General features: G+C 39.4%; 1 protein-coding gene across 4 annotated transcripts in view; it reads left to right on the plus strand.

Moving 5' to 3' along the window:
* The window catches only part of magi2a (membrane associated guanylate kinase, WW and PDZ domain containing 2a), a 283,670-nt gene that overhangs the window by 167,447 nt on the left and 101,210 nt on the right, over positions 1 to 15,013 (plus strand). For all 4 annotated transcript variants that reach the window (XM_066687156.1, XM_066687157.1, XM_066687159.1 and 1 more), the window contains exon 3: positions 4,260 to 4,379. In XM_066687156.1, coding sequence (XP_066543253.1) covers positions 4,260 to 4,379 — 120 coding nt within the window. The remainder of the gene's footprint in view (positions 1 to 4,259; positions 4,380 to 15,013) is intronic.

The following is a 15,013-nucleotide window of genomic DNA, read 5'->3' on the forward strand; positions in this document are numbered from 1 at the left end:
TAATATTAAAGAGTATGATAGTATAGCTCATTGGTTGCCAATATCAAACCTTTCAATTTATGATTGGACACAACTACTAGCTAATATTGAATTTGGTCTCCAATAGCTAACAGCAGAATAGTGAAGATCTCTCTCACCTTTCTTTAAAGCAAATAAAATATTAAAGATGAGATTCTGGAGACGTCGTTTTTGTGAACAATGATTCAGGGCCTTTATTGTGTGTTCATTGATGTCTGGTGTTCCACCTCTGTGATTATTTTCTTTGGCATTTCTATCATTGTGTGAATGACGTTCGCTGGAGTTTTTTTCAGGTGGGAGTTAATGTTTTAAAACTGTGAGAGAAACGGAAAAAGCCATGCTGCTGCGTAAAACCATTTGTAACTGTAAACAAACAGAAGTCACATAGATGGCAACCTTCTGCTGCTGTCTGTTTGATGTAACTTAAAATGCACTGACTGACGGCACAAAAAGACATCTAACTAGGTGCCTGGGGACGGGGAAATTACTAGCTGAAACAAAGTGGAAGCAAGTGTCTGCAGACCACAACCTAGACCACGACACCAGACGCGTCACGGCTCCGAAAGCCCGTGTATCTGCGCAGTGATGACACGCCTCCGTCACGGGGACTGTAGAACATGATGTCATAGTTTCAGATCGTGTCAGGGTAAAGCCTTGACTACAAAGCAGAGGAACCGGTTTATTCTCCATGACTCAGGAGATATGGGCTCATCGCCAATCAAACGCACAAAGTCCTTTATCTCCAGCCGAAGAGCTTGTGCCTATTCATGGAGGAGCAGCGGCTTCAGATGATTAAGAGTAACCCAACTCATTCCCATTTAATCCAGACGGATATTGTGAAGGGAAATATATAGCCTGTTATTTATTCTTTTTAAAGTGCAGTTAAGGTACAGCGTTTTAAAGGGCCTAACCTTGAGGTAAAGCTATACTGCATATGCAAATATCACTCTAAATCTATTGGTATTATCAGACGTTATTGCTTCAAGTGTCTAGATTTATGCACTGTCGTAGTTTTCATTTGGTGGCTATATGGAGCATCAGGGATCAGGGTTAAAGTTGTGAATATAAATTGTCCTCTGATTTCCACATGCTTAATTCAAACTGCTGTGCAACAGACTTGGAGATGGGGCTGGAAAATAAGTACAGTTTAAATAATAATATTTAACATTGAATCACAGGAAAACATTGTTTCAAAGTGTTCTCAGTGGTGCTCTGTGTCTAAGACGCTGCTGTCTTGGACTCATAAATGTAGCATGTAAATCTTCAGGTTGGTAGTTTGTCAAAGTGTTGATTTCAGTTTTGAGCACACCTCCACTTTTTGTGTTGTTGAGTTTTCTTCTGTAAAGCCCCCTCTCTGCTTCTTCCCCCTTTTGGTTCGGGTTAACTTTTGCACGGCTCAGACTTCAAAGTATAAATCGCCGTCGGCCAGATATCTGCTGTAGTCAAAGTGAATCCCAGGAAATATCTCTGCAGATACAATGCACACAACAGATTCCTTTAAGAGGTTCTTCACAGTAATGAGGGGACTCCAGCACTCCTGTTTAAATGCCTTCGCTGGGAGCCATTCGTACCGTTGGCTCCTGATCTCTGTTTTCCTGGAATTATTTGTGTTTTGCGAAAAGTGCAAATTATTGATGAAAATAGAGTAATTTAATTTTCAAGTAAAAATGATCAGTTGGTGTGGTATTTTTTTTGTAATCATAAAGGGACCAAGAGAGTTTTGCTAGGCAATTTGCTTTTTCTATTTAAGAACTGATTAATCAACACTTGGAGCTTCAAGGCAATGTGGCCAAGTAATTTAATGGCCGTAGAGGACTAATTTTCTTTTCATTACATTATTTCATGGTTGGGTAGTCGGCAGCGCTCAGAGATAGGTATTGGCTAAATATGTTCGGGCTAAAAACATATAGGGAGCCACGCTGAATGCTTAAGCAAAGATTAGTGGAATAATTCAATTTGCTGCAGGAATATGAAGCTGTTGTGTCAGATCTGTCGTCCAATGGCAGCGTGTAACGGAAGTGATGGAGTTCTTTATTAAAACGTTGGATTAAAGGGTCAGCCGCACACACTGAGCATACAATATTCAGTCCCGTTCCTTCCTTTATCGTGCCTTTAGTGTGCTGGCAGCGGCAAGAGAAAAATGTGTCATGCTAGCATTGTTTCAATATTGGTACACTGTTTACACTCTGCAATATGGCAGCCTGTTTAACATTGAAATGTGGAGATAATGATATCACAGCAACAATCAACTTGATCTAAGTCTTCCTTTAATGGCAATCTAATGACTTTATTGTTTACTGTATAGGAGCGCAGTTCTGGTAGTACCTCTCAGTATTGCATTCTTCATGTTAGTAGACCATTCTAGGTATTTATATATGATAATGATTGTTTATTAAAATTACCTTTTGTTTGAGGGATTATGTATTGTTACGGCATAAAAAACAATAAGGTTTAACATTATCATAATGTACAATGCAAAAACGTAATGTCTTTGAATGATTATCCCTATAATAGCATTTATAGGTTTAAATGTAAGTTAAATGTTCTTAAAAGTGGGTTATACATGAATAGATTAAATTCACAAACATGAGTCTATGATTTATACCACAAACTTGTACAGAATTGGAGTACAAAATAATAATAAAGTACAAGACCCACATTTTTAAGATTGTTCTGATGTGTGCGTTTTTAAAAGTCAGCTAAACTACACACAAATTCCTGCTTTTGAACTTTTAATATCAGGATCAAAAGCAATAAAGCGGTGATTTCTTGACGACTTCAGTATAGATTAAAGCGAAAACATACAGTTTTGCAGCACTTCCTTCACTTTGATGCATTTGCCATCATTAAAATTAAACTCAGCTCCGTTCCATGATCAAGGATTAATTCTGCCCTTGATTGGTATGCAAGGAATATTGTGGACTGTAAAAAAATCCTCTTTAATCTGTGTTACAGTATAAAAAATCCCGCCTCATAACACTGTGTTGGCTGTCTTGTGCGTTCTAGCACGTGCCCTATAAATATTCAATGCCTGGTTAAAGCAATGTGAAAATCAACATTAAGGAATCGTGCCTTGTCTGACTACGTTTCTTGGGTCTCTGTTGAAATAGAATAAATAGTTTGACAATAAAATATGAAATTGCCTTTATATTCATCAATGTTTGGACTTCTTGCACATCTTATTGCGTAAATGGACGAACAATTGAAAATTGAACTATCTATATACGAAATACAGAAGAAGAAGAAGGGCTAGTTCAGTTAAACTGCTGTGGAGCATTTCCATGGATTTCTTCTGATTAAAGGGGATCAGTGCTTTTCCTGGCAAATATTCTGATTTCTGTGTCTGGTGTACTGTACAGAAATGTAATTGCAACCCACAGAAAATGATGACCCTGGGGCAGAGAGTGCCAGAAGGGTCTAATTCCTGTATGGGAGATAATTGTGCTTCTTGGTAAGAACAAGATTTGACTTTAATTGTTTGAATAGCATTTAGTTGCCTTTAGCGGTTTCCATCCTCGGAAGAATAAATGTTTCTGCCGGATGTTGTGTGTTTCGTGATATTGATATTGCTTGATATTTTGTGAAGAGAAAGATATGTCAAATATTAAATGAAACATTTCTCAGTTGTACACTTAATTGACTCACGACTTATGTGGAAAAAAACGGGACATGATTTTTGCTAAATTACAAAAATGTCCATTATAGTTGGCATAAAGTTTATCCGTGACATTTAGAATGAAAGCTCTGCAGTGGATTTGTGTTTATAGAATAGGGGAGCTTCATTCAACATGAACATATTCGTTTAATGGCGTTCATTATTAAATTGTGTACAAATTATTTAACGCCTTCCTGCTGGGAACTGGTTCGGCGCTCGTTTCAGGATGACTTTGAAGTACGGCAGTGTTCTCAGATGAACCTTGTGAATCTGGTCTTTGTGTTAGAAGAAAGGCATATCGCCTGGAACAGTGTTTTGTAAATCAATGCGTTTCTCTTTTTTCAGTCACCCCTACCTTCCTTTGTTGTGCGTCTCTCTGTACATTTCCATACTCTCTGCTGGTCTCTTGCCAGCGTACAAACACATAGATGTGGATGTGCAGATGTGGCTACAGACATCTGAAACCCATTAATTAGGACTCCTAAGTACAATTAAAGGAAGGAATCAATAAAACAGAGAATGTGTTTCTAATACAGTGTAACTAATTGATTTCTCCCTTTTGTTGTCCTTCCTTCTTCTTTTTCAGGCACAACCAGGCAGCCTAAGGAAGGAGAGGTCCCGGGAGTGGACTATAATTTTGTAACTGTTGACCAGTTTATGGAATTAGAGAAAAGTGGAGCTTTATTAGAAAGCGGGACATATGAAGGTAGGATATTGCTCCATCTGTTCAATTGTATACTTAATTCCATAACAGCCCGTCTTTAATGGGGCCAGACAACCATCTCGATGGCCAGGGACAAGCAGAGGAACTGTGCTGGTACCACAGGGGGAAAACATCTTCAATGAAATTAAGTTATAATAATAATTCACCCTGTATGCCCGTGAAATAAAGAACGAGGCACTTGTATTTCAGTTATTCTACTCTGGTAGAAGCCTGTGCCCATTAACTGAGCTGGGCTACTCGGCTGTCTCTCTAACTTTTCAATTATACCCTCTATCTGTACACCTGGGTAAAGACCTGGCACTCACAGCAGAGCCGCATATCTTGGAAAAACATTCGCTATGCTTCAGAGGAGGGTTCAATATGCAATGCTCGTCGATGAGTGACTACAGAATACCTCCTCGTCCCCGCACTGTTTAGCTTAGAAGTGTTTGCCTACGCCTTGATGCCCAGTCATGCACAGTAGTACTGAAAACAATCATAATGTTGGGCATTGTTTTGAGTAACATTAATAAACTGCCAGTCCAATGAACACAGTGATCACAGTCCAGCAGCAGAATAAAACAGAAGGCATTGTGGGAGCCCGTCTCAGTTCAGGACCCGTCGAGACTGTGACAATCTGTCGTGTACATCTAACTAAGATGACATCAGTGCGGTTCATTGAAATCCTATTTCTGTCCTTGTCTTGGATAGCTGACCCCATAAAAAGAGCTTCATCTTGGTCTTTTCATGAGGTGTACAGTGATCAGTTGCCTCACTGGACGGCGATGAATCTAATGCCATGAAATTCACATGTTAAAGGACAAATCACTTGAAAGTTAAGTAGTCGCAGGTAAACTCTTCTCTTGCAAAATATTTCAGCTGTACCTTCAGTGCTTTGGACTGCCTGCACAATCGGCAGTGAGCGCAGGTTATTGCTGGGGCCGGGTTACGCATTTAGTTTGCATTTCCACCCTGATTAGCACTTTGTAGACTGTGGTAATGGAAGCTAATCTTCCCTTCTTTTCGTTGAACAAACAAGAAAAATAGTAATCAACGCAATTCAGAACCGGCACGGCGTACTGTATAGCACTGCATAGTTGGGGTATTGTTGTATATTCCACCAGCAGAATGACACATTTTGAAAACAATGTTCAAGTTGCCTACTCATTGAAGAAATCAGTCATGATCTTGTTATTATAATCGGTGTTTTGATAGTTTATTATGTCTTTTATTTTTCTCTCTCTCTCTGTAATTTAACAAGATTGTCTTCATCAAAGTTACTATTGAAGGTAGAGCAGTGATTAAATGTGATAATCTGGCTCTGAGAGGGAGCAACTTCTTGTGGAAACCGTCTTCCTATTCAAGGAGCTACCTTTAACTCTGAAACCATTCTTTGGTCATTGTACCTCACCGTCTTGTCCGTCTAAGAGGGGAAAGTGCTCGTTTTTTGGTTGTTACATCCCTGTGCTCGAGCTCTGGCAATTCCTCAGTGCATAATGGATGAAGATTGGGGGTTTCCGGTAATGGAAGCCTCATGAAAACCCGTGTTGAAATATTAAGGCCTTTCCAGAGACACTTTGGAGCATCACAATAAGTCAGGAAGAGCGGCAGATCACGGCAGAGAGCCTATCTGAATGTCTTTTGCTGCTTGAAACGTAGCTATCCTCTTTAGTCTTTGCTCTAAGTACATAATCATGTATTGAAATGGCAGTTTTATACATTTTAAAATGCAGAATCTGTGTCTGCCATTGACTACATGTGCAGAATACTAAGATAGGGAGGGTGCTGATTTCTAAACAAATTGCCAAACGGGGTTCAAACGGGGAGATGTAAATACATTCCTGTTACTGTTACTTTCACAACAGTGATTTTCATTACTGCGCAAGTTGCCTGTAACACTGGGACGAGATTATAGCTGCTGCAGGTCATCCGTGGTAAAAATTAAACCGCCATATCTCCCGTCAGAAATAGAAAGGGAGTCGTTTTTTTTTTTTCTATTTCCCTTTTGGGCAGTGAGATCAGGTCGACCGATTTATGGGTCTGCCGACAATACAATCGTAGGCAGTAAAATAATCGAGTCCCGTCCAATTCAGTAGTCCCGTCACTGTGATTTGTGCCCATCGATAGACACTGGACAGGGACGGGCACGTGGCGCTGTAGTCTGCTTATCTGATATAATTATGTAGACATTTATTCTATGGAATTGACTCGCCATCAAAACTATTGAGTTGTGAAATCATTTAGGAAGTGCTGTGTGTCTGTTTTTTGTTACATCTTAAAGTAACTATTGAGTTTATGATTGCTTCAATACCTTTGTGTAAATTAACCATATGGACCGTGACTAGCTGATTACGCAGTGCCATCAAACATGTTATGTTGTCTTTCTTGTTTTTTTACACTAAGATTCTTACCATTTGAGAAATAAGGAGCAGAAAAGGATATATTTTTTTGTCTTTAAAAGTATTTTACATATGTATGAAATCTATTTATTTATTGATAGATTTCTGTAATTAAACTTAACCTTGATTGATTGATTGATTGATTATTTGTACACACATACCTCAATTTGCACAAATCTGTGCATAGCGGGGTCGTGCAAAGTGGGTACGCCTGTATTGTATTTTGTAATGACCGTTTACAGGAAATCTATTGTGTGTTTTATACAAAACATGCCTAGTCCATTTTATTTATTTTAGGTTTAACAGCTTAAATGGAGAATCTGTTTTATCGATTAATTAAATAAATTGCATCAGGGGAATATTTAAGCTCTTGGGCCGAAGGAACACACGTGATACAAAATATACTCTAGAAGTTGTGTTATTGTTCCATTGCTATCTAGCTTTGTGAACATCAACGGGTCTGTCAAGAGTTTTTGATCATCTGGTCCATTTGAGGTGGTTTGGGGATACAGTGAGTCATAATTCACTGATATTCAAACACAAAACAAAAGCTGCCTTAAATCAACTGGGGTTGGGTTTTTTTTCCTTTCTTGGCTGTGCATCCCATTTTCCTGTCGTTTATAGAAAAACAAATTGCAGATGGTCAATTTTATGGTTGGTTGCTCAAAGCCTTGTTGATACATTTTCTTCCATTTTTTATTTTTGTGTAGCACTGGGATTCCACTGCATGCTTGATTCCGGGTGAGTGCACAGCAGTAATTTGTGGATTAATTTCCAGTTTTCTTTAAGTTATTTGTATGTGTAGATGTAGATCAAGACTGAGGGTGGCGGGGGGGAGTGCAGGGAAACGTTGCGGCACCAACTAAAAGTGACATTTGTTGAAACTTTGCAGAATTAACTAATTCTCTTTGGAAATTCTGTGCAGTTCCGGTACTCCCTTGTGAAATAAATTCTAGAATCTCTGAACATCTGGAAAGTGCTGTATTTATATAAAGCTGTGTTACATCTGACATCTGTCCTACATTTTCTATATGTCTGTTAGCAAGGGGTTTGAGACTGATGGAGTAACCAGGAGAAATGGAGTACTATCACTGAAAGTAGACTCTATATTTTTAAGGATGGTGTTGGGCTGATATGATTTATTTATATGTTTTGAGTGACTTGCTATATGGATGATGTTAGAAATAGGCTTTTAATTGGCTTTTGAAGAATATTTGAGCTAGATTACACAACTGGGATTTGTTTTGTCAGATTTCTGGACATATGTTTGTGAGCATCCATACATTTCAGGATATTAGTTGTTAGAAATTCAATTCCACCTATAGAAAACGTCCATATCTGATACTCTTAAAGACCAGTGTTGTTAAAAGGTTTAGCCACCCCAATGGATAAAGTAACTTTAATAAGTGAGAAATTCTTTGCAGAGCTACATTTATCCTTCAGTTCAGTTTATTTATTCATTCATCACAACTATTATTAGCAGATTAATAACTGATTTAAAGCAGTTTACACATTTTCATTACTTCTGCTCTTGGTTGAAAGCGCTGTAAATGTACTAGACCTCATCCATTATTTACAGAGTAATACCAGGAATGGGGGAAAGTAAAACTGATGAAGATTTTAAGAAGCCAATAAGTCTTACATTTAATTTAGTCATGGGAGTTACAGCAAAACATGAAATTGAAAAAGCGTGATATCATCTTCTTCCAGCAAGAATTGCACACACAGAACCGGCATTTTAAAATGGCAACCTATAATCCTTGTCCTACAATTTAAGATTGTGTTTAATGTATTATACCTAACTCACCGTGTGAGATAATGGGAGTGGACGTCAAGCTGCTGGTCTCTCCAGCAATAGCATCAAGGTCTCTTGCTTAAAGCTCTGAGGGCATTCAGTTGGATTTATTTATGTATTCTGTCCCTTTACAATGTTCAGGCATGGCACGTTGTTCTAATGGATCATTTGAGAGAGAAATTATTAATTGAATTCAGACCAGTAGCATTAAAAAGGAATACAACGTTTTCCATTGAATTTCCATATTGGTTTTATTTATTCATGTGTATTTATATGTATGTTCTTTTTGATCTGTTCATGATTGTATTCAGGAGGTCTACATGTGTTCATCGCCATGCCTGAGAAGCTAGAGATGTATTGTGGTTGTGGAGCAGTAAAGAAAATAAACAGTTATAAGTAGTAACAGAGATTATTAATACTAATAATATTTTGTTATTTTATGTCAATTTGTTTTGTTTTATAATAAGTCTTTTGCGCTTCAACAATCATTTATTGCATGAAATAATATATTAAAACTTGCCCCTAGATATCACATTTTAGCCACAGGTAATCCAAATTACAATCTTCACAAAAGTGGAAGATATTTGTATTATATTTGGGCATCAGAAGTTTTTTTATATATTTCCTAAACCCTACTGGATCAGCGTAATGAGACAGGCCTACCAGCTCTAAACTATGGTTCCTGCTGTTTTCTACTTATTTCTCAGACACATCTTTGTGTTTTTTTTTTAACAAGTCCCACGCAGTAGGTCCAATTCCAGAAAGATCTTTCATTAAATTAGGATTCCAGCCAACTATCAAAGTGAATAAAGCAGGTTATTAAAACATACTTTTGGATTTATATGTGTCTATATCTCTGTTAAATTTTAACTGAAGTAAAATTAAATTAAATAAAAACTCAGGGCCACTCTAATGGAGTCTAATGCTGGCGCAGAAAATATATTCCATCTTCGTCTCAATCAGGGTAAATGGAAATCACTCGGGGACTGGACTGGCTGTGGATAACACAAAATGCTCCAATTAAGGTTTTAAAGTTAAAAAGGTATTAAACAATATTGATACGCATCTTATCAGTGATTTACAGACATTACAGACTGGTAACTAGTGTTACACTTCGGAAACGTGTAGCATCAGTGCACTTCAGCAAGCAAGAAAGATTATTGTAAGTGAAATGTGAGTCAGTACTTGAGATCGAACCGGGGCTGCCAGCCAATCAACACAGCGCTTTACTGCATCACCAACACAGCCAGGAACCGTGACGTTATTACTTGTTAAGTGTGTTTCTTGGACACATGCCAGGACGGTGCACAGTATTATTTTATTCGTGTATATGAACAAAATATTTCCGCAGCAGTATAAAGGGTTCACGGTCTGTGTAATAACTGTGAATAATTTCCTTTGCCGTCAATAAAGATGTTTCCCTCCGGCACCTTTTGAAATGTAGATGTGCTTCGGTGGGAAGTGATTTCCAGTAGTGACAGAATAGCGCAAACGCCAGACATCTTCACAAATGTCCATTTTCAATGTTCTTCGTAATTATCCATCATTAAAAATTGAACCACAGCTTGGAATTTTCCAATTAAAAAACTGAAATATTAAAACTAGGGGCAACTAATGTCAGGTAATAGAAGCTCAGTAGGTTCATATCAAGTGACTAAATGACTATGCAGTCCAATCAGCGGATTAGCGGATGCTCTGTGGGAAAAGCAACACATCGAACGGTCAGGATGTTTGGCCTCTAGATCAGGATGTGCCAGAAATATGTGTCATCTTTACGTTAACCTCAGAATATTCCACCCAGGCTGGACAATCGCTCCGCAAATGGCCGTATCATTTTGCCACCTGCACACTCTAGAAAAATACGTTATATTTAAAGTGAAATAAAACCTGCATGGCTGTGGTAGTGAGGGGTGTGCTTGTCATGTTTGATTTATCTTCACAGTTTGTTGAATTGTGTAGAGCAGAAGCTAAACCACCTTGAAACCTGGTCTCATCAGATCTTAGCTGCTCGGCGAGGCTGGGCCAGGCGAGTGTTGTAGGGGAGGCATTTAACTGAACATGTGCAGCTCAGTGGGTGTGCTGGACTGTCGTAAGCATTTTTCCTGGGATAAGATGCAATATCAATGTCCTCGTAAGTTGTATTACTTCTGTGATGTGCACAGTAGCTTAATATTATACTTGGTTTATTTTAATGTATTTATTTAAGTTGTTGTTTTTCTTCTGATGAAAGTATTAGGGCAGATACATACTCTGAAAAATAGCTTAGCCCAATAGGACATGCAAGGAAGTGAAAACTACATCCCACTACGAAACAGAGATATTTGAGAAGGGGGACAGTATTATTGTTTTTCTTTTACAGCCAGACGGTGGAAAATCAGTTGGTTTTCATTTTTGGTCCAAATCCATTGGCTTCTTATTATCATGTTTTCTCTTGTTGTAGCAGGAGATGCGGTGCTGTGACTCAGCAAACGTGGAACATAATGCATTTTAAACCTGATCCACTCCAGTCTGTGATGACATGCTAGTGAAATGCTCCCTTTGTGCCATTTACTCAGCCCGTGTAGTTTAATTACTGTTGCAAACCAGAGTGCAAATAGCCTTGATGCAGGTTGGCTGTGGAAAAGAAGTTCCCCACGGTTTATTGTGAGGAGCCGGTGGTGCCGAGGAAAACGCTTTAAAGCTGACAGGTTTATTTCGAGGCATGCACATTTTTTTTTCTTTCTCCTACAGTTGGATTTAAATATCTGAGTCTTGTATCTGTGGGATGAAGAGAAAATTACTACTGAAAGCAATTTCCAACCTGTCAGTGGTCTGTATTTAAATTGGAAATGCTACGAACTCGCTGCATAAAATGGGCGTGCAAGATGCCATCTTCTGCTTGCCATCCCACACACTAGCAGCCAGCCTGAAGATCTCACTGAACCAGAAAACAGGGGGGAAATATCAACGTCTGCATTTGATTGTTCGTGCCGTGTGGGGTCAGCCCTCAGATTAATAATCGAAATTTAAAAATCTCTGATCTCAGACACGTCCCTGAGCTCCTGACCCTGCCCAGCTACCCACAAGTGACAAAACCAGCAGCCTAACCATTAAATACTCTGAATCCAGTCTGTATAATAACAAGGTGCAGGTCTGTGCGTCTCTCCTACTGGCCCATTCTCTTACTTTCCGTGCTACCTTTTTTTCTTCTTCTCCTTCCAGTGATGTGCTATTGTGCACTTAATTACTGGTGTTGAAGCATTTCTGTCGTAGGGCAGTTACGCGAAGCAAATATATTGTTTATGTTGCTTTCCACCATTGCCCAAACCAATAAACCAATACAGTGCCTCTCAGTGCTCCCAAATACCCGTGCCTGGCTGTCTCCCCAGGCATGCTAGGCAGTAGCTTTAACCCCAGACCCCTGAAACCAGGCGTCCCGGTGACTTTGTGTTCCTAGGGCTTTGGCAGGCAGGGGTGGCACTCCACTGGATGGCAATCTAAGGAGTGTGGAGCTGGAAAGTCTAGTTAGGCACAGGAGGACAATTACACAGATGAAATTGGCGTACATCCAGCACAGAGACCTAAAAAACTGCACAGGCCGTGGAGGCGTCTGCCAAAACAGCCATCAGGAGCAGCGCGGCGCATCGTTCTGACAGCCAGTCCAACGATTTTGGAAAATGATTGTCTGGTAGCGCATAACTTGGCAAATAATGTGATTGAAAGTATATATTAAGAGGAGCATACAGAACAATCGGGACAAGTTTAAGTGTTATTGCGGAAGGGAGGTTTAGGATTTACCCTTGCACTCAGGATGTATTGTTATTGCTGTATCTGTGTTCTGCGTAGTCCTCCATGTGGTTATTGCCTTATATACAACTAGAAACCTAAAATATTAACTATAAACCTGTTTCCTTCATGTTATAACCAAACGGGTATCATGTTAATTGCGTTACCAGGTGTTAATTGCAAGATGACGTCAATGTGTCTTTTGTTTGTACTAATACATCTACTGATAATAAGAATTACACTGTGCTTTTACGTGGGCTGATTTCCTGGCTGAAGTTTCTACATATCTTTGATTCAGATAAGTTCCTCCGAGTCCTGTCCTGATCAAATTCAGTGCTGTCACTTTACTTAAAACATCATCAGTGCCCACAGGCAATGCTGGATACTACAACTGTGTTATAAGAAGCTCGTCTACACACACAACGTAGCTGCAAAGCATTCATTTCAGATACTAACTTCTATAGACCAGAATAAAGCACTGTCTTTGCCTTAACAGTGTATGGGTACCTACACCCTGACAGCAACAAAATCATGGTGGTGTCACATTAATATCAGAGAGAGGCTTGTATCACTGAGACTGTAGTTTGTGCGTGGCGTCAACCCAGTCCCATTGCTAATCAGAATACACACATGCTGCCTTTCTCTGAGTGTGTACTTGTTCTTAATTACAGACGTCCACAGCGGTGACGAGAGATACGATCAGAACCCAGCAGCCTCGCTGGCTGTTTAATGCGCTGCGCTCCAGCTTTGTGAAGATATGAAACATGTCTGTGTGAATCATTAGTGAAATGCCTGGCAATTTTAATCTCACGCTATATTAAAAGGAAAATAATCTTTAGAGGGATTGGAAGATGGGTGTTTGTGTTGTGCGCTGGTTTAGATGAACACATGGTGCTGCACGGTGATTATAGTGTATTAAAATGGAAGACCACAATTGCAAAGTTCCCTTCATGGTATTTACATCGAAATTAGGATAATTTACTGTTTTGTTTATATATTTTGAGGTTAACACTTTGAGTAGATGGATATAGCTTATATTATGGGAGATGGGATATTGTTTCCCTGATGGATAAGGTTGCCAGTTGCCTGGGTTAATATTATTTACTGACAGTTTCCTTTTGGAAGGTTTAGTTTACATAATCGTGTGATGAGAACATCATGTTGCCTCTCAGTTTTCATTAACGTACCTTTAATTAAGGCATAAGTGTAATTGGAACTAATAAATAAATGCGTACATATTTAGTTAAAATTGCCCAGTAGTTTGAAAAGTCAGTAAATCTCCAAGTAAATATTAATATTATGTGCCAGTCACCACAAACGTCTCAGTGAAGCGAGGATATTGGTGCTGTGTAGTGAATTATTTAATTATGCAGGAGCAATGCAAGACTTCAAAGTGACATGTGACTGTGGAGTGTAATAAACTGTAAGTGCTTCTCTGGGGAGCAGGGTTTGAATTGCAAAGTTAAAAGCAACAGTAGCTGGAGTACTTGATTGGTTGATTTCACAATCTACAGGCCTTGTAGTTTGAGCATCCTTAAGCTAACCTGGTAACAGTTCCTCACGTAGGGACTGCAATGCAATGCACAACTAAACTGTTTTTATGGCACCCACAGGATTTGCTTTGTAGATGCGCCTTATATTGATCACATATCAAAAGATATCCTTCTACCATTTGTGCAACTCACAGGAACATTCAAATACCAGGAGCAGCATCAGCCACCACTTCTGCAAACCCAACAACCCACCTGCCTGCAGACAGTAACAGCGTCCAATAACACAATGCAAACCCTCCATTACCGGTGCAACACTTGTATTCATTATTTAGCTGATTTGGCTCCACCTAGAAACACAGCTAATGGTGAAAACTCACCAATGCAGGGCACAGGGTGTTTGTAGGAGCCAAATCTAACTGAAAAACAAGAAAGGGGTCAGTGCTTTCCTCTGTAACACTTACCCCAGTTACAGAGTAGACCTGAAAGTGATTGAGTACTTCACCAGCAGCCCCTGCACTTATAGTCCTAACTACCTCTGAAAGGTGATGATTCTGCTACCTTAGTGCATGCAGTAGACCGAGCACTATGGGAAAACTGCATATCATTATCTGGATCCCATTTTCACTAGAGTTCAGTTTCAAATCTACCTGCTTTACCAGCTGGTTAAAACAGAAGCATATCATTAGATCGCCCAGCTGAGAATCTGGACACGTCCATTCAGTTTCTTCACGGCACTGAAATAGAAGCACGTCCGTTCAATTTGTGAGCAGCTCGTGACGTCACTGAGTAATCAAGACACAGCGAGCAGCAGGGAGGGCTGGAGTGACGGCTTCCCAGAACCGTGGCGGCTGATTCACTGTGGGGTCATACCGCCCGAGCTAAACAGCCTCTCAAACGTGTGTTTATGTTTTTATCAGTCCTGCTTTTCCTGTTCGCCAAATGGAAAACATGTTTTCTCAAAAGTGGGTTATATTTAGAGGGGTGCGATGAGAGTTTTAATAAGATCACACTTGTAACACCTCAGAAGATTGGAGTTCTTTGGTTTCTTTCTCGTGGGGAGTATAAAAACTCTTTCGGTTATAGAATGGAAGTCACCTGTTTAACACATTGAAGCCCCATAGGAGAGCCATGTGCTTTGTACCAGATTGAAATCTATCTTTGTGATTATAGAAATATACCTGTGTC

Source organism: Amia ocellicauda, chromosome 15, assembly GCF_036373705.1.
Source record: "Amia ocellicauda isolate fAmiCal2 chromosome 15, fAmiCal2.hap1, whole genome shotgun sequence".
NCBI lineage: Eukaryota > Metazoa > Chordata > Actinopteri > Amiiformes > Amiidae > Amia > Amia ocellicauda.